This window comes from Alosa pseudoharengus, unplaced genomic scaffold, assembly GCF_046254945.1.
Source record: "Alosa pseudoharengus isolate Yale_2024_CS ecotype anadromous, Long Island Sound unplaced genomic scaffold, YU_APseudo_1.1 YU_APseudo_1.1_scf_3, whole genome shotgun sequence".
NCBI classification, from domain to species: domain Eukaryota; kingdom Metazoa; phylum Chordata; class Actinopteri; order Clupeiformes; family Clupeidae; genus Alosa; species Alosa pseudoharengus.
This window is the reverse complement of record NW_027468718.1, coordinates 7,688,286-7,710,181: the sequence shown is the minus strand read 5'-3', so window position 1 is coordinate 7,710,181 and position 21,896 is coordinate 7,688,286. Positions and strand designations below refer to the sequence as shown.

General features: G+C 41.7%; 3 protein-coding genes across 3 annotated transcripts; all 3 read right to left on the bottom strand.

Annotated features, from left to right (window-relative positions):
- Positions 1-291: 291 nt before the first annotated feature.
- LOC143099588 (erythroid membrane-associated protein-like) lies at positions 292-2,528 on the bottom strand. Its single transcript, XM_076262514.1, has 2 exons — positions 2,153-2,528; positions 292-1,539 (listed from the first exon to the last, which is right to left on the bottom strand). Exons 1-2 carry the CDS (start codon positions 2,172-2,174, stop codon positions 917-919), a joined length of 645 nt encoding a protein of 214 aa, XP_076118629.1. The 5' UTR covers positions 2,175-2,528; the 3' UTR covers positions 292-916.
- A 2,479-nt stretch (positions 2,529-5,007) lies between these two features.
- LOC143099521 (zinc-binding protein A33-like) lies at positions 5,008-7,257 on the bottom strand. Its single transcript, XM_076262483.1, has 4 exons — positions 6,735-7,257; positions 6,014-6,109; positions 5,639-5,869; positions 5,008-5,028 (listed from the first exon to the last, which is right to left on the bottom strand). The coding sequence occupies exons 1-4, from the start codon at positions 7,122-7,124 to the stop codon at positions 5,008-5,010; spliced, it is 738 nt and encodes a 245-aa protein (XP_076118598.1). The 5' UTR covers positions 7,125-7,257.
- Positions 7,258-11,583: 4,326 nt separating this feature from the next.
- On the bottom strand, positions 11,584-20,960 carry LOC143099520 (E3 ubiquitin-protein ligase TRIM35-like). The gene is made up of 6 exons (XM_076262482.1): positions 20,571-20,960; positions 20,339-20,434; positions 17,033-17,263; positions 16,903-16,925; positions 16,441-16,559; positions 11,584-12,317 (listed from the first exon to the last, which is right to left on the bottom strand). Exons 1-6 carry the CDS (start codon positions 20,958-20,960, stop codon positions 11,722-11,724), a joined length of 1,455 nt encoding a protein of 484 aa, XP_076118597.1. The 3' UTR covers positions 11,584-11,721.
- Positions 20,961-21,896: the final 936 nt, after the last annotated feature.

Genomic DNA, 21,896 nt, shown 5'->3' with positions numbered 1-21,896 from the left:
GGTGCCTCCCTCATAACAGGGTTGTTTCTTCTTCAAAAATGTTCATGACCAAAAGCCGCAACTCTATGAAACAGACTCAAATGCTATGTCTGGCATGCTTGGAGAGGTTTAAAGGGCAGTTTGCATTGTGGTCAATATACTAGAAGAGATTAGATTAGATTATATTAGATTACACTATAATGGGAAATTACACAATTGGCTAAAATTAAAAGGATATCTAGAATATGTCCAACTATCCGACAGAATGAACAAACTAAACAAACAATCATCAAACAGCCAAGACTGAAACTGTTGCCATCTCAAGTCATTTATTGCACTCACACTGCTGTGTAAGTTCATTCACTAGATCACTCTGAAGATCTTAACAATACGTTTGTCTAAACTGCATCCAAATAAACATGCTGATAAAGCATCTACAAATTCAACTGGGACAGGGATGGGCTTCCAAACAACAGCTTTGGAACAGGAACACTTATAACGGAGACCTGCAAATCCCAACACAGGCCAAAGAAGAAGCAGTCTGCTGCACACTTCACATTATAATTTTTTTCCTCATACAACAGAGATGATGACAGACTGCCAAAATTGAAAACAACACCTTAATAACACAAACACACAGGAGATTCATCCATACACTTCAACTGCTTGAACTAAACACGCGCTGCAACTTATAGAGGAACACACCCAGATCACAGGGGCAGTTATTGTATTATTATTATAAACAACTACTAAGGTCATCTGATAACCATGTCTGAAAATTACAGTAGAACTGTCATAGAACGGAACATTTAGAAAAACAAAAATGTTATTTTGTTAAAGATGTTATTTTTCCATCACAAAAAAAAACTACTAAAACTAAAAATAGTCATTATTTTTGTATGGCTTCACAGTATTATGTGGGGGATCTAAATACAATCTATGTATGAAGGAGCCCCAAACTCATTTCTGCAGCTGAATCAGTGTCTTCTGCCTTGCCACTGCTCCTCTTCTGTGTCTGCACCGCGACCGCGACCGTGGTGCCGACAGGTAATACCTGCAGACGAGAGAGCTCCGAGAGCCCAGAGAAGAAGGGGAACATGACGCCACTGAACCGGTGCTTGAAGGTGCGCAGGTGAATCTTCCGCTCGGGGTCCGAGAACGTCAGCCTGCCCCGGTCCTGGTCCAGCAGAACACGGATACAGTTGAGCTTCTCGTTGACCCGGCGAACCACCTCTTGCCCCGGAGTGGCGCAGGACGGGTAGAAACCCTCATCATCTTCCCTGATGTACCACAGCCCGCCGTGGGCGAAGTTTGGACAGGCGAAGCCAAGGTGGGACTCTTGGACGACGCCCAGGCACCAACGCTGGGCATCCCGCACGGACACGTCCCAGTAGTGCGTCCCTTCACTGAAGCCCTCGGAGCCCAGCACGCCCACCATGTGCAGGAAGCGGTCAGGGTTACAGGGCACGAGCTGCGGGTCCTGCACGCCCACCACACTGGTCAGGTCCCCAGACACACTCAGCTTTGCATGGGCACTGTTTGGGTCCAGAACCACAGGAGCTGCAGAGAGAGAGAGAGAGAGAGAGAGAGAGAGGAAAGTGTGTGACAGTGAGAGCGAGGGAAAGAGATGGACAGATAAAGAGTGAGAGAAAGAGGGATGAGCGTGTGAGTGAGAGAAAGAGAGAAAGAGAGAAAGAGAGAAAGAAGGATGAATGGAATAAATGGAATGCGCGATTGGTCCTAATAACATGAAGCATGGACAAATGTGGATACAAACAATGTTTCATACGTGTATGGTCGGCTGAGTAGCCTACATGGCAAATCAGATTATTTTCTAGCTGCAGTCATGACTCGTTTCCAAACTCTAAAATTTGCCAAAAGTCACAAATGCAAACAATGAGCCAAGATTGCTCTGCGAAACTGTCACTCCAGTGTGTACAACGAAATAGGTCGAAACATCTAAGGAGCTGTCTTCTCAATTCCCACGCATTTTGGTGAAACTGAATTGGACCAAAGTTTGTTTGCAACATTGTAACAATTTATTGCCTGCTGCGGACCAAATAACCGAACTATAGGTCTGAAAACGCCCTAAGACGCCTCTGTGGATGTGCTGGTCATTATGCAAAAAAAAAATGTGTGTGTGTTTTGTGGAAGTGTGTGTGTTTATACTCACTGTAAGCAATAACCTCCTGCATCTTCTCCCACACACGGAACTTCAGGTTGCCCAGGTGTTTTGCCACATCAACCAGATCTCCCCAGTGAAGCCGTAGCACCGCCAGTATGTAGTCAGTTCTGGAACAACATTCAGGAGTAGGGGTGTCAGGATCAAAAATCAATCAAAATGAAATCACAATCTCAAACTTTGAAATCAGATGCAGTCACACCCCCAATGTCACGTTCAGCATGCATGCTAAGAGGGTGAAAAAAACACACACGTGTGTTGAAGTGTGGCTCGTCAACATGATCTCCACAAACTTTAAAGGCGCTCTAAGCGATGTTTGATAATGTCACTTCTGTTGGCGTTCAACTAGCCTGGCCATTGGCCATCCCCTTGGTACGCTTCGCTTCTACAAGGGTCTGGGATCTTGGCTACTGACGAATGTTTGCAAGCTGGATGCGTGGACTCTGTAGAAGTTTTAAACGATTGGATCTGATTTCACCCAATCGCTAACGTTTGGCCGTGACGTATGTTATGCGCCAGCTCGATCGTAAAGTAAGCTACACTACAATGCTCACCGAAAATTGCGTGCACTGTATACAACAACCATTCCCCACCAGAGCGAACAAGATGGATGTAAATGACCGTTGCCGGCTTTGCGATACAAATTTAAGAGTTAGTGGAAGAATAGCAAATAGCAGATTACTATTCGACAGTAAGGTTGAAGATAACACATTGTAACGCCGATTAGAAGTTAGGAGAGGGGGAGGCTGATATATCGTTCCAAAACTCCGGTAATTTATTTCCTATAGATGTACAGGCTAGTGCACGGGCAACAGGAGGTGTCCACTACAAAACAACAAACTGATCAATCACGGTCTCAATCACTCGTCATTCACACTCATCGGCCAACAACACAACGCAACACAACCCACTCGCACGTAATCCACTTCTACTCTGACTAAACTTACTAGACGTCTTAGAACCCCCTATTCTATTCCCTCCCCTTATCAATCGCTAACCTATCTGAACCCCTAAATATTCCCTCCCGGACACAAACACTCTCGTGCACACGCCGGGAAAACAGAAGACACAGGGGAACACAGGGGAAAGCCCAACACGGGGGCAAATAGCCTCGGCGCTACAATATCATCACAATTGTCAGAGCTAGATGTGATCATTGAAAACACGCCGCTTCGTTCATACAGGGTCTGCCGCACATGCTGTAATTTAATATTAAGGCTACTGCGAGATACAAATCAAACTTTTCTCTAATCCCGTAGGGAGTAGGGCCACAACATATTTGCCCGAAAATAAAATGAGTTAAACACTCCTTTTGTTCGGACTTCAATTCCTGAATATTTGGAAGCGTAGCCAGCACAGACTGAATTGCTTCATTAACTTCCGCCATTGCCAACTCCTCGAGGACTACAATTCAAACACAGTGCAGAATCTCAACGTCATCTCTCACAACTCCCGCCTCCTGCTCGCTGATTGGCTCGGGGTCGAATTGTTCGTTGCGAGCGAGGCCAATGGCCGGAATCCCAGACGGAGTCGTGGAGGGAGATGAAAATCGAGCGGAAGTACGTAGGAAGGCAAGGCCAGGCTAGCGTTCAACCAAAACAGAGAGTTAGTTTGCTACTCCCTTCCACTCCCTCTCGTGCAATTGAAACTCTCCTAAATGGGCATCTCGTCGGTGATAGGCTGGGACAGTTTATGTTTTTATGGTCCAAGTTGGACCAAGTTGTTTTTGTTGCCGTTTTCGGAGCCTGGGCTGTCTACAGAGACTGCATTTTTTTTACAGTGTATTCAAGGCACAGGCAGCTAATGGATGTTGAGGTAATGTTTGATGTAGGTGATAAAAATGTTGTAGCTTAGAAACCGCGTAAGATTGCTTAGAGCACCTTTAAGCTACAGCCACTTAAAAAAACACAAACAAACCAAACTCAAACCTCCACCTGTTTCTATGAAATCACAGGTGTGGAAATATTTTGAGGTTCAATCATTCACATCAGGTAACACTAACTTAGGCTACGCAACATTGCAATGAAGCTCTTGATAGAGTCCAAAATTACTTTAAGGCATAAAACACACATTAACAGTGTAATATTCCGTAAACACTAACCTTGTGCCTCTTCGGAGTGTGCTATGACGATGGAATTATCATTCTGTGTTATTTAATTTCACCGTAATTTTACTGTATATCTGTTCTGTTTAATACATGTAGCTCGCGGCAGGAACAGTTTCAAAATAAAAAAAAAATGTTTCAAAAGTAAAATGTAATCGAATCGTGACTTTAAAATCAAATATTAAACCAAAGAAGATTTGGAGAATCGTGACACCCCTATGCAGAGGGTTTTGGTTCTGGAACAACATTCAGCAGTCAGTGCTGCAGAGGATTTGGGTTCTGGAACAACATTCAGGAGTCAGTGCTGCAGAAGGTTTGAGTTCTGGAATAACATTCAGGAGTCAGCAGTCAGTGCTGCAGAGGATTTGGGTTCTAGAATAACATTCAGGAGTCAGTGCTGCAGAGGATTTGGGTTCAGAACCAAAAAAGAGAGACAGGAGGCAGATCACTCACCTTTTCAAAGTTATCTTGTAGTTCTATAAAAGCACAAACAAAACAACAAACAAATAAATGTATACATATTCAGTGCAACCGGAAAGTATTCAGACCCTTTCAAGTTTTCCACATTTTGTTATGTTTCAGGCTCATCTTACTCAACACTTTCTTTGAGATGCTTCTACAACTTGATTGGAGTCCACCTGTGCCTAAATTAATTCATTGGCCATTATTAGGAGGTAGACATCTCTTTATATACAGTCTCACAGTTGATGGTGTATGTCAGAGTGAAAACCAAGCCACAAGGTCAAGAGAATTCTCCGTAGATCTGTGAGACAGGGTTGTGTGAAGACACAGATCTGGGGAAGGATACAAGAACATTTCTGCAGCATTGAAAGTGCCCAAGAGCACGGTAGCCTTAATTATTCTCAACTGGCAAAGTTTGGAACAACTAACAGTCTTCCTAGATCTGGCCGCTCAGCCAAACTGATTAATCCGGAATGAAGGGCCTTGATCAGACAGGTAACCAAGGACCCAATGGTCACTATGAATGAGATCCAGAGTTCTTTTGAGAGGATGAGAGAAGAGTAAAGAAATTGACCATTGATAGAAGTAGGATGCACCAGAGCTCAATTGCAAGTGTCATAACAAAGGGTCTGAATACTTATGTAAATAATTTTTTTTTTATAAATTTACAAAACACTCCAAACACCTGATTTTTTGTGGAGTGTTGGAATATTATGTGTAGATTGATGAGAAAAAAACCTGAATTGAATACATTTCAAGATGAGTCTGAAATATAACACAATGTGGAAAACTTGAAAGGGTCTGAATACTTTCCGGTTGCTGTGTACTGTACATAGACACAAATATTATCCACATGGGCTATCCATTGGACATAAACATCGCAATAAAAAAAAGAAATAAACATTCCTCACCAACACCACAAAAGCGTCATCAGAGGCTAAGTCCTGCTCAGTGTCTCGGATCCTCTCTGTAAACTCTAGTATGTCTGTAATGGCGTCCTCAATCTTCAGGTTCATCATGCGGGCCTGCATCTCCTCCTCCTGCCTCAGCGCCGCAATCCGGGCCGCCTGCTCCTCCCGCAGGAACTGGTGGAGCTTCTCAAACTCCTCCTTCATGTTCTGTTCTGCAAGCAGCACTTGCCTCTGGACACACGCACACACACACACAACCAAACACGTGTGCGTACACAAACACACACATTTTTAATTGCATTTGCTCCCTGAAGGCACAGGTGCATCTCTAGTTGATGCTAAATCATCACGCTGATCTGAACGATCATAACTCACTGTTATGTGTTCTGCCATTTTATTACAAGCAAGCTTGAAGTCTTGAATGTCCTTCATATTATTCTTTTGAGCCTGTAGCTTTGCCATGACTTTCTCCTGAAAATAGAATAAATCGGTGATATACACTACCAGTCAAATGTTTGGAGACACTTAGAAATTTCCATTCCACTCCATTATAGACAGAATACCAGATGAGATAATTTGCATTGGTTTTTTTTTACTCAGGGCAGCAGCTTTCAGATTACATGTGCTTACATAATTGCTAAAGGGCTCTCTAATGTTTTCTCAGTTAGCCTTTTAAAATTATATCAGATTAGTAAACAGAGTGTGCCTTTGCCACAATGGATGAATGGTTGCTGATAATGGGCAATGTAGATACTGCATTAAAGATCAGCCATTTCTTTCTATAAGTCGAGAACCCTTTTGCAATTATGTAAGCACTTAATGTAATCTAAAAGCAGCTGCCCTGATTAAAAAACAATGCAAAAGATCTCATTTGGTATTCTGTCTAATGGAGTGGAATGGAAATTTCTAAGTTGCTCCAAACTTTTGACTGGTAGTGTATACAACAGGTTGTGTTTATGTGAGGGCAGTCAGTTGATTATTGCCACAGATTAGCCTAAACAATGTAATTTAATCAAACGTTATACTCAACATGGTTTCATTTGGTTATGCTTAGAAATAGCATAATGATGACATGTTAATGTTGAAACCAACTCACCCTTAAGCCAGCAGCTATTTCACTGATTGGACTGAAGTTGTGCTGCTGGTGTTTTTCCGAGTCTCGACACACCAAACACACAGGTTCGTTGTCCTCAAGACAGTAGAGTTCAAGTTTTCGATTATGTCGACTGCAGAGTAACGTCTCACTACTTCTCTCATGAAGGAAGGCTTCGCACACGTTTTTCAGAATAAGGTTGAGAAGAGGTGGGTCGTTGGACGATCTTTTCCTGCATAGTGGACATTCTCTAACCCCCTTCGATTCCCAGAATTGAGTTAGGCACTCTTTACATACACTGTGTGAGCATGTCAACATCACAGGACTCTTAAAGATGTCTTGACACACTGGGCAGCTCAAATCCTCCACCAGATACGGCCTTTTCGATTCCATTTCAGTTAGCTAGATAACTTTACAAGGCCTTTTCCGACAACTTAAGTTAGGCTAACTATTTATACTTTACAGTTTGCACCCAAAACCTAGTTTACCTTAGGGTAAATGAATTTGGAAAACCAGGCAGAGGACTCGATCAATTTTTTTTGCCAACTAGCACAGCAGGCAGAATAGCAGCTAGCTACTAAGTGAATTCGAATGCGCTGAATTCTACGAAAGAGTATAGCTACTAGCTACCTTCGCAAACAATGTGTAGCACACATTTAGCTTCACCATAAAGGTCAGTTTGACATTAAAGATGAACTGAACTGAAAGAATCAACATTGATAATGTGTTGATTATGACAATTAAAAATAAATGACACTAAAAAAATAATTTAAAAAAATCAATACGTAGCCTTTTTTAAGCAACACCAAAATTGCGTTTGTTAGTATAAGAACGCTGCCAGGTTCAATGACGTCACTGGCATGGTAGGACCTGAGAAGTTCTATAGGCAACAGCTGCAGCATATTATGTATACACGAAAATTTGTAATTTTAATGGCATGGGTTACAAATTTGAGCCTGTGAGGGACAGGCCTGTAGTGTCTTGACTACCACTAGATGGGTTTCAGGCTCCAGCTCAACCTTCAGTAGGATCATTTGGGTGAAAATGACTGTGTGGGCGCTGCCGGAGCATGGACACTGGAATCTATCTGTTGCAAAGCAGTGGCGAAACGTAGGGAAAATGTTCAAGGAAGCCAAAGTGACGGGAAAAATGTGTTTATTTATGTATGTGTTTATTTCGGGGGTTATACATTTTGTGCAATGTACAACATAGATACATTTTGTGCGGCACAACATAGGCTACTGTAGACCTAGCCTAGGTCATGTAGAAAACTGGACGAGGGGCGCTTGAGACAGCAACACGCACGCTGTCTCTCTGTCTCCCTCCATCCCTCACACACATACATTGCCTACTGTACATCCTCCACACAACTGCATACTCACTCACCACCACTACATTAGGCCTATGCGAAGGCTATGTGCATATACAAATAAGCTATATAACACGCATTGTCACGTCAATGTAGGCTAACGCAGTATGGACTACTGGCACTAGTAACAGCAACTCACACGGGCTCTCTCTCTCCCTCCCTTGAAACTGTTAAAAACTTCGTTACCCCAAGTTGACCCCAGATACACGGAGGATACACGAGTTTGCCGTTTATTTTAGGCTAACGTTAGTGGAGAGTTTGCAGATTTTTACCTTGTGGATGTTGATATTGCACGAGTCTCTTGGATAGCAGTACTGCGAGTTAAACTCCCTCGCATCAACAATCTGTCCTGAGACGGTGAACAACTGGCTTCAGGGTGAGTAGAAAGGGACATTGGATTCTGTTTACAGACCCGCTGTGGTTTAGTTACCAGCTAGTAAAAGCATTATTATCGATCTGTGATATCGTCGGAGTCATGGTTTATACTCTCTATGGTCGGAGTGCTAGCTTGTGGAGTTTGACATAAGAGTGTTTCCAAGGTGTTAGCTGCTAGCCCTTTCCTAGGTTGGATCGTATGGTAGCCTATCTAACACTGGACCTCACCTGAGGCTACTTCGAGATATTATTCCAAAGGGGACAGATAGGCTACTGCACTTAAAACTTTAAACGATTGAACGAACCTTCCCAGACTTGTAATTGCGACCAGTGACTGCATTGAATGAACGAAGCCGAAGTTGAAACTTAGGCTCATATGGCACATAGACTGTGGGCTCGCCTTTCTATGAATTGAAAAAGACTACAAGCTGTTCCACCGAGTTTGCGATAAAGAAAGCAAGAAAAGGGTTTTTTAAGTCAGGATATGGCAAGTCAATGGCATTTATTCGTCCAAAGTTACAGACCAGTTTCCATAGTGCACATCTTATCAATAGTTTGAATGTCGTGTGTGTTTCTGCTCATTGACAAAATAGCGTTCAGTATGATTCATGCCAAATTAATTTCCCCTGTTAAAGTGTTCGCCTTTGTTTCACTAGTTTGGTTTCATTTTGTATGAGATTTTGTGATGTAGGCTAGCCTATGATAAATGGCTTATGGCCAATATGTAACTCAGCTAGGCCTAATGTTAGTTTCCTCAGCCATGTCAGCTAGCCTCAGACTCATTATCTGCTATGGCTGCTAGTGCTAGTGCAGAGTAGCTTACCATGCCAGTGACGTAGCCGATTGTTGAAATCCAACATGGCGGCGCCCGTGTAACAACAACACCACTTTTAACGTACAATTTTATCCCTTTTAATAAATTCAGCCATTTTAATCATTGTACCAATGAGAAGAAATAAAATACATCTGTTATATCACCTTTACTTCAAATTCCAGTTCAGTTCATCTTTAACGTTAACGTTCATAGACATGCGCCACAAACCTTTCACTTCAATTTTAGTTTTTGAGGACGTCCTCTGTGGCAAATTCGGTTATTTTGGCGGTTTATTCTTTGAATAAATCTAATCGTACATTTATTCTTTGAATAAATCTAGTCATAAAACCATAAAACACGCGGCAGATGAGGTGTTCGGGAGTTTAGTGCTCATAAAGTGTAGAGCTGGTGAGGTGTCGCCCGCCCCCTACTGGTCTGAATGTGAAGGCTAATCAAAACTACTGAGACCATATTATCCTACCTGGTAGCTCTAAAATAATGAACACAACGGCAAAAACTCAACTGCAAAAAAACACTTGTGCTGCCTTTTAAAACCTACTTTACAACAATGTGATGGCATTTCAGCCCATAGAACGAACCTCGCAAAGGTGCTGAAACTCCGCTGTAATATTTTGCCAAACAATTCACTTTCATTATACACTAAATGCTATGCTGTAGGCCTATTATATGTAATAATGTGGAGAAAGGTTATTCAAGTGTCAGCCACCAAGCCTGGTCTATGTCATTGCGATTTCTGCCAACCTAATCTCAAATTTAAGTAATAATTACATAAAAAAAAACGTTAACAATACCACCGCACACAAACCACCATCATAAAGGAATGACATTAAACACATAAACCCAATCTGCATGGCCATGCATAACAGTGTTTAGCTAGTGTCAGTGGCGGACATTAGGCCTACTTGTGTACATTTACTCAATTACTGTACTTAAGTCGCTTTTTCATGTATCTGTTTACTTGCGTATTTCTATTTTGTTTAACTTTTTACTTTTACTCCAGTAATTTCTAGGCCAAACGTCTTACTTTTTACTCCACTACATTTTGTGACAGCTGAAGTTCCTTTTGGAAAAAAAGACTTTCCAAATACATAATCATACCCTACAATTATATGTGTATTTTCTATTAAGTGATCTATGCTTTAAATAATGGTGTTGCCTAACCTATGTTATTGTAACGTTAGGTGCCAATGAAGAGACCGTTTACCATTAACCGGGTTTAATGTTGACTGTTGTCAGCCACAGCCACGCCACAAGAACACAGTTTTACACTCACGAATAGGAGCTCCAACTCACACACCTCCTCGTAATCTCCACTACCTTTTTCCCCCCAAAACTACACACATTACCCCGGAAGGGGGCGGTACCCCAACCCTGGCCCAGGTACAGAGCCTATCAGAACCATATACACATTTAGGAACTTAGACCACTACTTTTAAGAACTTAGACACGCTACATTATTGTTATATCCACTATTTACTGTACCTTGTTAACCCCTTGACCATAGCCTCATGATGCCATCGAGCAAATGATGATAGACAACAATATGATAGATATGACAATGACACTAGCAAACACAAAAGGGAACGTCTTGATTTGGTCTGAAAGTGTAAATCATTCAACAAAGCAAAAAGTAGTTACTTTGAAGTATCTAAGAGAAGATGTCACATTGGTTTGTTTTAGTTATTTTTACATACAACAATTCTTAGTTGATTTAGTCCTTGAATGAAGGAGAAAGGCTCAAGGAATGCCTATGTCTGTGCCGAATCATTTCAACAATAGTAAATGCAACTGTTATTCATAATATATTTCAGGACTTTTACTTTTGATACTTAAGTACATTTGTAGGCCATTACTTTTGCACTTCCACTCAAGTGGAAATGTAAAAGGAGGACTTTTTTACAGTAACATTTCACCATGTGTATCTCTACTTTCACTCAAGTACAGGATTTGTGTACTTCGTCCGCCACTGGCTAGTGTAGATTTGATACAAGATGCAACAGGTGAACATCAGCCACTGGTAAAATGTTATTATCAATAGCCAATACCAGTCAAAAAGGCTGTTATCAACAGGATGGGAAGAGATGATATAGTGTAAAAAGTAGCTCACACATTCAAACACGCAGTTTTTAATTCCTTATTTTATTTTCCTCAGGACACAGAACAAACCTGCCTGAGTCTTTCTCAGTGAACACTTGAATAAACAAACAAACAAACAAACAGGAAGTATTCCTGTTGTCACTGGATGTCAAATTGGTCCAGTTACACTCTGATGCCTCTACCATTTAAGATCACATTTTACACAAAACAAACCTGCCTGAGTCTTCCTCAGCGAACACTCGAATAAACAAACAAACAGGAAGTATTCCCGTTGTCACTGGATGTCAAATTGGTCCAGTTACACTCTGCTGCCTCTACCATTTAAGATCACATTTTGATCTGTTGATGCCCATGGCTGACTGTAGGTTTATAGAGATCTTCATATGCAGGAGTCTAAGAGGAGTGTCAGGGCAGATGGTGCTGAAGAACGGGTACACTGTTTGGGTGAAGGTGTGCTGGATGGTGTGTATGATGTTGTTGGTCATACTATCAGTGAAGGTTAGCATTCCCTCGTCGCAATTTAGCGTCACCGTAACCCTCAGAAGCTCCTTCCGCAATTTGATTTTCACTAACTGATCTGGTGGAAAGCATGCGCGGTAGACTGGCGCGCATTCCGATTCCATTTCCAGGTACAGGTATTCTGGATGGCAGCGAACGCCTCTCTGCCTCTGGGCAGACTCTTCCATCACGCCCAGCAACCATGTCGCGCTGTTGTACACGTCCACTATCCAGCTGTGGACGCCCGACTTGAAGCCCTCGGAGCCCAGCACACCAACGTGGTCCTTGAGTCTCTCCGGGTTGGCAGGGAGACACTGGCCCTTACGGGGCCATAAGCCATCTCGGAAAGCAGTCAGGTCGTCAGAGAGGATCAAGCGTGAAAACGCCGTGTTGGGGTCCAGAATCACAGGAGCTGCAGAGAGAAGGGGGGGGGGGGAGCATGCATGATCTGTTGATTTCCATCACCTGATGGTACATTTGATTAAGTGAAACAGAGTGTGCAGTACATGAGTTTCTCAGCTCAAGGTTCATTGCCCTTCCATCTTCTACTACGCATATCAGTGCTCAAATTATCTTTTTGTCTTTAATGGGGTCTCTCTATCTCATAAAAAAGTTGCCACATCCCGCACATAGCCTAACAACTATTACCAACCGTCCCGTATTTCCAACCTCTTACGTGCATTTGTCACTTAATATTAATTTCTATACAAACCAAGACGGCGGATTCCTAAAGAAACGCAAGCACCCACATCATAAGTGTATCTAAATTAGCTATGTACCGAAAATTACATTTTACCGTGACTCAAAGAGATGTAAACAGTGTTGTAAGGCTGCGTGTACAAATCTGCTTGGAGCTCCAGTGGAATTTTGCTTTGCGTCGAGAATTCTCGGTCTAACTGTTGATGTGCCATGAGAAAAGTTGGAAATAAACACCCACCAGCCCAGCACTAAACTCCGAGCGTGGTAAACAAAATCGAATATTTCAGGCAGTAAAAGCGGTAAGAACCAAACTAGATTTTGTTAAAATCTACACACCTATGGATACTGAAAAATGTATGGTTCATTTATCAAATGTTATTATGAAGTATTAAAAAACATTTATTGTATTTATAGTATTGACAAAAATGATGGTACCCTTCAAATAGTATTCTGCACAACCTTAAAGAATAGTTCTGGGGTTAGAACAACCTAGGGTCTATTTACAGAAAGTAAAAAGTTTAAACTGGCGTTTGAGAACACACATTACTTGTGTCAGACACACAAAGTGGACAGAGTCAGACCAAAGTTAATTAATAAAATATAGATAGATTCAAATTTAACACTGGTTGCATGTCATTGGTTTATTCAACAGTTCACCGACGAGGTGTCACCCATTTCAGCCTTGATATAACCTCCAGTTACAAAATGTCTAAACCATATTGTCCACATATTCCAAGACAGCTGCGTGTCCATACGCCGGTGCCTCTCTTTGTTTTAGATGTTTCAGCACACAGAAGGGCATATATGGCCAAGGCATTTCTCTTTGGAAAGCATTGTGTGCCAGTACAAACTTTGACAACTTCTTCTTTGAAATAGCCACATAGCTCTGGATTCGGGGGTTCAAGGAGTTTATTATGACCGCCGCTAGCGAAGCGGTCATATAATGATTGTTAAAGTTTTGTTTTTTTTCAGTCATCTACTTCCTGAATTTTTGGTCAACGATACCCGGGACACCGAAACACCGGTGCACATGAAATTTGGTGGGTATGTAGCCCCACTAGACTTTTACGGAAACATTTTGTTTCGTGCCCGGGGGCCACTCCCCCCCCGTGCTGGGCCCCCCGAACCGCAAAAAAAGCAGTTTTTCCTAAATAACTACCTGAACCGTGGCACCAAGGATGAAGAATCTTTTATGGTATGTTGGTCTCAAGGGCCCACATCAACCTGGCCCATAATCACTCATTTGTGATTTGCACCGCCCCCCCCCCCCCGTAAAAAATGAAAATGCAATATTATTCTGCTTTAATCGCCCCTATCTTCAGTTAAGATGTTCAGAACTGCACCAAATTGTATGTGTATGATTGACCTGGCATTCTCTGGGGGTATGCCAAGTTTCGTAGAATTTCATCCATGGGGGGGTCTAAAAAAAATTAGGTTATGTGTACATTTAGTGATTGTACACTCATTGGCCTGTAGATGGCGGTGCACACATATACACATGCACACACACACAGGCACCCACATATTATCGGTATTAGAACGGCCGATACATAATTACAAATTCAGTAGGATGAAAAGAAAGCCAAATATTCATCATCATCATCATGGCTGCATTTCCAGTATTGGCGATAAGTAGTCGTTTGTCCACTAGACGGCGCATCGTTGCAGTGAGACGTAATTTTGTTGGAAGTTAAAAGTGGGTTGGAAAAACAATGGATGCTTCCTACAGGACTGTAGTTTACCGCAGAGAACGTCTAATAAGGATAGGACGATGTTCACATGAAATGTAATTCCCATTTCTTCTTGAAGCCGAAATAAATCTGAGGATGTTTATCGGACATGCTTGGTTTTTACTGCAGGTACGTTAATCTTATAATATCAATAAGGACCTAGGTAATGTTACTGTTAGCGTTGGTTGAGTGATGGAGGCCAATCTGATTGATTGTATTTGTAGAAAACTATAAATGCGGTTATACCAAGCAAATTGATAGCAGCACTGTAATTGTATCTTTCGACTGTCATTTGTTGCACGTGCTACAAAAATCATTCTGTGCAATGGAAGATTTACCTACGTTACACCGGTCTGATACAGTTTTGCCTATACATGCGTGAGACTGAGACGCCTGTTTATTTGTTTTAAGTGCGTGCAGGGTGTGAGAGGGGAATCGATGTGCATTGATGAAATTAAAAAGTGAAATTAAAAAGCACGTGTGTGTGAAGTATCCAAACAATGACACCTTCATTTCATTATGGCTGCTTTAGCAACACACCTTAAGCTACTGTGTAGTGGGTCCCATTTAGAAGTGGCTACTTCATTCGCGCTTACCTTGACTCATGGAGTTGCGTGAATTTTATTACAACTTTTCGCCACGATATGGCAGTTTAAGTCCGCTTGATACTGTAAGGCGTAAGCCATTGGTTTCCAAAGGAGATTTTATTTGTGTCGCCAGCATAGCCTATTGACAATTTATGTTGTAAATAGGCCTACCTTATAAGCCTACCTGTAGCTTAGGGAAGCTAACAGCTTTCTATTAGGATCTAGTTTGTTAGTTACAGTTTTGTCATAACTCCCTGATGCATTTTTGCATTTACAATAGCCAGAGCGTGGATATCTCAATCGGAAAATTAAACAATATCAGGTGCCTATGGACTAGGCTGGGTGAACCCAGCCTGATCTGCCCGCTATTTATTTTTTTGATTTCTTAAAAGATTAACTTGGTCTGGTGAAAGCCAGACAAGCCATGGACCTCAGTTACACAATGCAAGGGAACATGAATCAGCCTATATTTGCACGAACAATAACGGACAACAGCTCTTCAACTTTGGCCCGTTAAAATGTGTATGAACAGTCTAGCGACGCATTTCATCAAGGCCCATTTGGACATGTCAGTTATTTGCACCACTGGTTAGATGTAAAACAGCATTTCGTTTCAGACTACTGTTACTTAATTTGTGCATTGACAATAAAGTATCACATGAACTAAAGATGACTAAAATCTTATGTAGAAGAAGAAACATTCACAAAAAATCCATCCATCCAAAAATGACCTTTGTTTTTGATAGCTGTTGAAAACGGCATGGAACTGACAGAGATGTTTTTGTTTATAAATAAATAAATAAATAACATTATGCTGATACCTTTTGCTTTTCCCAAATACAATGTAGCCTACAGGTGTAAGTGCCCTTTCATCAATCCAGTTGCAATGGATGAACTGTGATGAACTGCCCTACTTGTGATTGTTTAGAGATTTTAAAGGTTTTATAACAATGCTACTACAACTTTGGCTATTCTACAATCTATTCACCTTTTCAGCACCAGTAGGCTACTTTCTGTGCAGCCGCACACACACACTCAGGCATGCCAAACAAGCATACACAAAAGTTTCAAGAGTGGGGGATGGAGTAAAAGATGGAGACAAATTGAAGTGTGATTTATTTTCGCGGAACGGATGTACAGGACTGAGCGGCGGTCATATTGTGTACCGCTATGCGGTACATCTAGTTTCACACATACTGTAAGAAGTCAAGTTGCATCTTGGCCCTTGGACTGTGTGAGCGCATAAACTAAGTTTTGGCTCTACATCACAAGTGATTTACTCACAGTTTTTTTTACAGAATTACAAAACCACTTTGCATAGGTGAGAGATCTCTCTCTCTCACTCTCTTTCACCCCTCCATTCCTCCCTCGCTCTCTCTCTCTTACTTCCTCGCTCTCTTTCTCCCTCCCTTCCTCTCTTTCCCCCTCTCCCTGAGTTGGTATTGCCCAGCTTAAGGGCTAGACACAGATTAGACTGAACACCCTTCACAATTACGCCACACAGTGCATTAGTACTCACTGTACTGAACAATATCCTGCATCTTCTCCCAGACTTTGAACTTCAGGTTGCCCAGGTGCTTTGCCACATTGATCAGAGGTCCTGAAACCCTCTCTGGATTCTGGAGTGTGCACTGGGCTCTGGAATAACATTCAGGAGTCAGTGCTGCTGTGGGATGGGGTTGGGTTTGGGGGGGTGGGGGTGATAGAGAGCGAGGAAGTATGGGAGAGAGAGCGAGGGAGGAATGGAGAGAAGGGTGAAAGAGTGAGAGAGAGAGATCTCTCACCTATGCAAAGTGGTTTTGTAATTCTGTAAAATAGAAAACAGGTGTAAACAGGGCAGGAGGGGGAGAGGGGGATGTACAGAGGGAGGGAGGGAGGGAGAGAAAGACAGAGAGGAAGTAAGGGAGAGAGAGGAAGGAATGGAGAGAGGAAGGGAAAAAGAGAGGGAGAGAGAGAGTGGGGAGAAAGAGAGATTTCTCACCTGTGCAAAGTGGTTTTGTAATTCTGTAAAACAGAAAACAGGTGTTGACAGATTAGGCATCATTGTTACCTACAATAGTTCGACAATGGTGTGCGGGATTGTACTGAGGCTATCTAAGGCTGTCTCTCACCAGCACGACTGAGGTGTCCGCAGCCTCCAACTGCTCCTCGATGGCCTGGATCTTCTCCGAGATGGAGTCGATCTGGCTCCCCAGCGTCTCCCTCCTCTCTCCGAGACTGAGAGCCCTGTCACGCTCCTCTGCCCTCAGCGCGTCTATCCTGGTCATCATCTCCTCCTCAAGGAACAGCTGGAGACTACGGAATTCCGTACGGATCTTATTCTCTGTATCGTCCGCCTGTGCCTGCAATGAACGCATAGCGTCAGTGTGATGATCAAACACACCATGGGGGGGGGAGAGGAAAACCCCCATGATATCCAAGTTAAGTAACTAATCGGATCGTTCATTGTAATGAATGGTAAGGTTAGTTACTTAAAGGAGAATGAAGTATGGAGCTACTTTAAGCCTCGTAAATGGTGTAAAACAGTGATTTATTTGCATGGCTAGGCTGATGCCCGAGGCACCCCCCTCGAAAAACTGTTGGTAGCATCGGCTAACTAGCGCCAGATTTCTGAGTGCAGGGGGCAAGCCGAGATGAGCTATGCGACATACGTTCACACTCCGTTTCAACACACTTTAGGTCAATATCACACCGGAATTCTCCTTTAACTTGGATGTCATGGGGGTTTTACAGTGTACAATGTAGTTATGTAAAAATAAATTTAGACATCCCACATGAGATCATCATGTGTAATAATGTTTGATCAACGTTCTAAAGTAGCATTAGAATTAGTAGAATTAGCTTGCTAGGACATTTGGGGAAAGTGCCGCTCTAAACTGGATGTTACAGCAGAGATGAGATGCACTCTCTCATAACATGGTGTGAATGATTGGAGTAGTGTTTGATAGTTTTCATAGTCTTTGATACAATATCTTTCATAAATATCTCGATACTCAATACTGAAACGATACCACGGCGAAATCCTAAAATATCTGGAAAAGAACGGACACAGACCTCCTCCAAGTGTATTGAGTGATTGATTTGTGTTGAACTTGGAGCACTTTTGTAGTGCGCAGGTCAATTCTGGGTTCTAAACTTCTAAACTTCCTACATAGTTATTATTTTTATAGTCAGTAAAATAGTAGTTTGTGTGTGATTAAGTCCTTTATTGTGTGTTAGTTAGTTAGTTCATCTACATTGTGTTCTGTTTTGGCAATAAATTACCTTAGCCAAAGTAGGCTAGATCAAGGTCAGTGTTGAAATTAGGTTGGAAATCATATAGTTTTTTTTGTGTGAAAGCATTGTGATACCTTTCTAGTATCGGTACACCATGCAACACTAGATTGGGGTTGCCAACGTTTTGTGACATCAAAATAAGGTCACCTGCCAAAAAAGGTTGGGAACCTCAGGTCAACGAGCAGCAGTTTGGATAATCTGGGTCTTAAAAAAATAGTAAACAAAATGTAATACCTCATAAAATCACAATTACTACATGTTAATACTCTCAATGGCCTTAATTTTTGCTATATTGATTCACTACCTTTTAAAACTTTGAAAACCCCACACACTCCCTGTATGGTGGTGTTGGAGTTTGAGTGAATGAGAGCGGTCAGTCACCCCCACCACAATCCATATTGTAGATTGTAAAGGCGAAAGGAAAGTACTGTATGTGAACCTGTAGATTGTAAAGGCAAAAGGAAAGTACTGTATGTGAACCTGTAGATTGTAGAGGCAAAAGGAAAGTACTGTATGTGAACCTGTAGATTGTAGAGGCAAAAGGAAAGTACTGTATGTGAACCTGTAGATTGTAGAGGCAAAAGGAAAGTACTGTATGTGAACCTGTAGATTGTAGAGGCAAAAGGAAAGTACTGTATGTGAACCTGTAGATTGTAGAGGCAAAAGGAAAGTACTGTATGTGAACCTTAGGAGACATGGGGAAATGGGGTACTTAATTGCTCATTGTGACCTGAGATAGGCATTATGCTTGGACTTGATGTCTGGCAGAGTTGGACTTAAAGGAGTTTCTTCATACTATGAAGACCATAATGTTCAGCGGTCATATCAGACTCCTGTTTCCTAAACATTCATATTCTTTATGCTGTTACCTTAATTTGTTCGCCTGTCTTAACACACACCTGTTTGGCTCTATTACAGTTTTTTCTGAATGCTTAAACACAACCGTGATTCTTATAGCACAATTTCTAAAACTATTAATATTTATAGCAAAACCACTCACTGAGTTCGCAAAACTAAAAGCACAAACACTGCTTTGCACTCAGTTTGCAATTTTGTAACACACACTTTGCACAACTGTAGGCACAATTCACTGCACAGCACTCTTTTTGCGGAACTGTAAACACAACTCATGCTTTACACTCAATTTCCAAATGATCAACACACTCCTAGCAAATCTATACACATGTATGGCTATTATTTGGCATTCTGGCACACTTTCTCATGTGAAACCTGTTTTAGATAATTAGTTAACTTTGTAATCAGCCTAAGCACCATAAATAAGCCACAGGTAATGTACAATGGAGGGAGCAGGAAGAGTGAGAGGAGTAAGAATTAGAGGAGGCCGAAGAATAGGATGTGGAGGTGAATAAGTAGGAGGAAGAGGAGGAAGAGGACGCGGAAGTGAAGAAGTGAGAGGGAGAGGATGACAAGGACAAGGAGGTGAAGTTAAAGGATAAGGAAAAGGAGGAGCAAGAGGAGGAGGAAGAGGAAGGGTAAGAAGAGAAAGAAATAGCCCTTTTACAGGCAAAAAAAAATCAGTCTACATGTGGGGATATTGTCATGTCAGGCCTGGATACGGCATTCCAGAATATATTTTCCCCGGTGCCTTGGACTAGGACATTGCATGTGATGTAGACGGAATTTTGAGAGAGACGACCTGATGTAGACTGATTTGTTTTGTCTCAGTGAAATTGCTATTTTGTGTTTTGACTTGGAAAAACACACTTGTGTTTGTTTTGATGTGTGTGAATAAACACCAATACTTGAAGTTTGGATCCCTGTATGTTTACAGAACTATGACAAAAGTATGATCTCAAACTGACATAGTCTACCTTGTGCACAGAGAAAGCAAAAGCCAGATGTGTTTTTTATTCATACCATCAGTGTGTAGTTGGCACATTGTGTGCTTATTATTGTGATGGCTTGTGTTTACTGTTTGGTACGAAAACACAATTTTTACGAAGGTGTGAAGAGTTAAGCAAGGTGTGTTAGCTTTTGCAAGAGAACTACAATGTTTTGCTGCTTGGGTGAAAGGTTTTCCTATTTGTGTATAGAGTTTTGCAAAAAAAAAGCCATAGTTACAAAAAATGTGCTTAAGCAATCAGAAAAAAACTGTAAAACTTTCATCTTTATACTGTTACCTTAATGTGTTCGCCTGCCTTAACAGACGCCTGTTTGGCCTTATTAAAATTGTTCATCTTCTTCCGCAGGGGGGTGAGCTTTTTCCTGAGGTCCTTCTGAAATGGACAACGAGAACCATAATAAGTGTATGTGCGCGTGTGTTTGGGAGAAAAAGTGAGAGAGGTCCTCATATAAGTAGGCCTACAATGTTATATGGATTGATGTCCACATAATGACATAAATCAAATTCACCTTCAGATCAAGGGCGACTTCATCCACGGGACGAAAGGTGAAAGTGGGTGTTGTGGAGTCTCTGCAGGCCAAACACACAAGCTCTTCAGTGTCTACACAGAAGAGATTCTGTTCTTGGTTGTGCAGACTCCACTGCCCTTCGGTCGCTGTTCTTTTCCTGTCTTTCAAGCTCTCGCAGAGGTTCTTCAAAATAAGATTTGGGACGAGTGGATCGTTCGATGCAGAAGCTCTGCACACTGGACATTCTCTCGATAACTTTACCTCCCAGAACTGCCCCACGCAACTTCTACAGATGCTGTGTGAGCACGTCAAGATAACGGGGTCTTGAAACACCCCTCGACACACCGGACAACTCAGGTCGTCCTCGGGAAAAGGACGTTTTGAGGCCATTCTTGTTTCCCGGACGGGTGCCGCGCTTTCACTAGCTCTCCAGTAGCGCGTGCTTTTTTTTTTACTTCGTTCTGATTTTGAAGTGTAGGAGCCTACAGATGTATAATAAAAAGCCATGCTACCGCCACCACCAGGACTGGAGTGAGGCTTCAAGAACCTGCATTCAACCCAAATCGATAATTCCTGGGCTGAAGTGTGCATAATTGATAATTTGCCAAAATATTCACAATGTAGGCTATAGCTTCACGTCACATCACATTTGTGTGGTGAGAATTCTGAAAAGAATCTAGATAAAATAGATACAATACTGTTAGTGGGGCTGTTAAGCTCTTAAAATAAGGACGATCTTGCTTTTTATGAAAGATGCATGACACTAATTTGCATATTTAAACATTAAAATATATAAAATATAAAAAAAACTTTCAATATTTTTTTTCTTAGCTTAACATGAGTATTCAACTTTCAACTAAGAAACTTTCTTCATGGGGATATCTATTATTTACATTTTTTACCCCATTCACCTGTAGTGTCACAACATATTACAGAGGTTAATTACCTCTATCTGACCTCAGAGGTAAAACTGAGAATGCCTCCAGATCTAAAATTAAAGCTTAGGTCATCAAGAACAAACCCTGAAAGTTTCATGCTTCTTTCATAAAAAGCAAGATCGTTGAGCTTAATAGCCCCACTATGTTGAACTGATAGCAATGTATGGCTGGTGGTCTGTATTTATAACATCTTGCAAAATGAAATTGATTTGAACTTGACATTACCACTTCTGTGGAATGTAAAATTACTCTTTCCTGACAAAACATCTAATTTAGCTCATCTACTTTGGCTGCTGCACCCGTGGGTAAGATAGCCACCTTTAAGAATGCAAACAAAGACTGAAAAGAAGAAGGTATTTTGCTTCACATAGGCTAAAAGTTTATTCAC

What these genes read in the sequence shown, in the direction of transcription:
- LOC143099588 (XM_076262514.1), bottom strand. Translation starts at nt 2,174, where the DNA reads ATGCAGGAGGTTATTGCTTACA. An exon ending in GCAGGAGGTTATTGCTTACA is followed by an intron (nt 1,540 to 2,152) that starts GTGAGTATAAAC and finishes CTCTCTCTGCAG; the next exon opens with CTCCTGTGGTTCTGGACCCA.
- LOC143099521 (XM_076262483.1), bottom strand. Translation starts at nt 7,124, where the DNA reads ATGGAATCGAAAAGGCCGTATCTGGTGGAGGATTTGAGCTGCCCAGTG. An exon ending in AAATAGCTGCTGGCTTAAGG is followed by an intron (nt 6,110 to 6,734) that starts GTGAGTTGGTTT and finishes TTCTATTTTCAG; the next exon opens with GAGAAAGTCATGGCAAAGCT. An exon ending in ATGACGCTTTTGTGGTGTTG is followed by an intron (nt 5,029 to 5,638) that starts GTGAGGAATGTT and finishes CCTGTCTCACAG; the next exon opens with ATCTACGGAGAATTCTCTTG.
- LOC143099520 (XM_076262482.1), bottom strand. Translation starts at nt 20,960, where the DNA reads ATGGCCTCAAAACGTCCTTTTCCCGAGGACGACCTGAGTTGTCCGGTG. An exon ending in AAGTCGCCCTTGATCTGAAG is followed by an intron (nt 20,435 to 20,570) that starts GTGAATTTGATT and finishes TGTCCATTTCAG; the next exon opens with AAGGACCTCAGGAAAAAGCT. An exon ending in GCAGGATATTGTTCAGTACA is followed by an intron (nt 12,318 to 16,440) that starts GTGAGTACTAAT and finishes TTCTCTCTGCAG; the next exon opens with CTCCTGTGATTCTGGACCCC.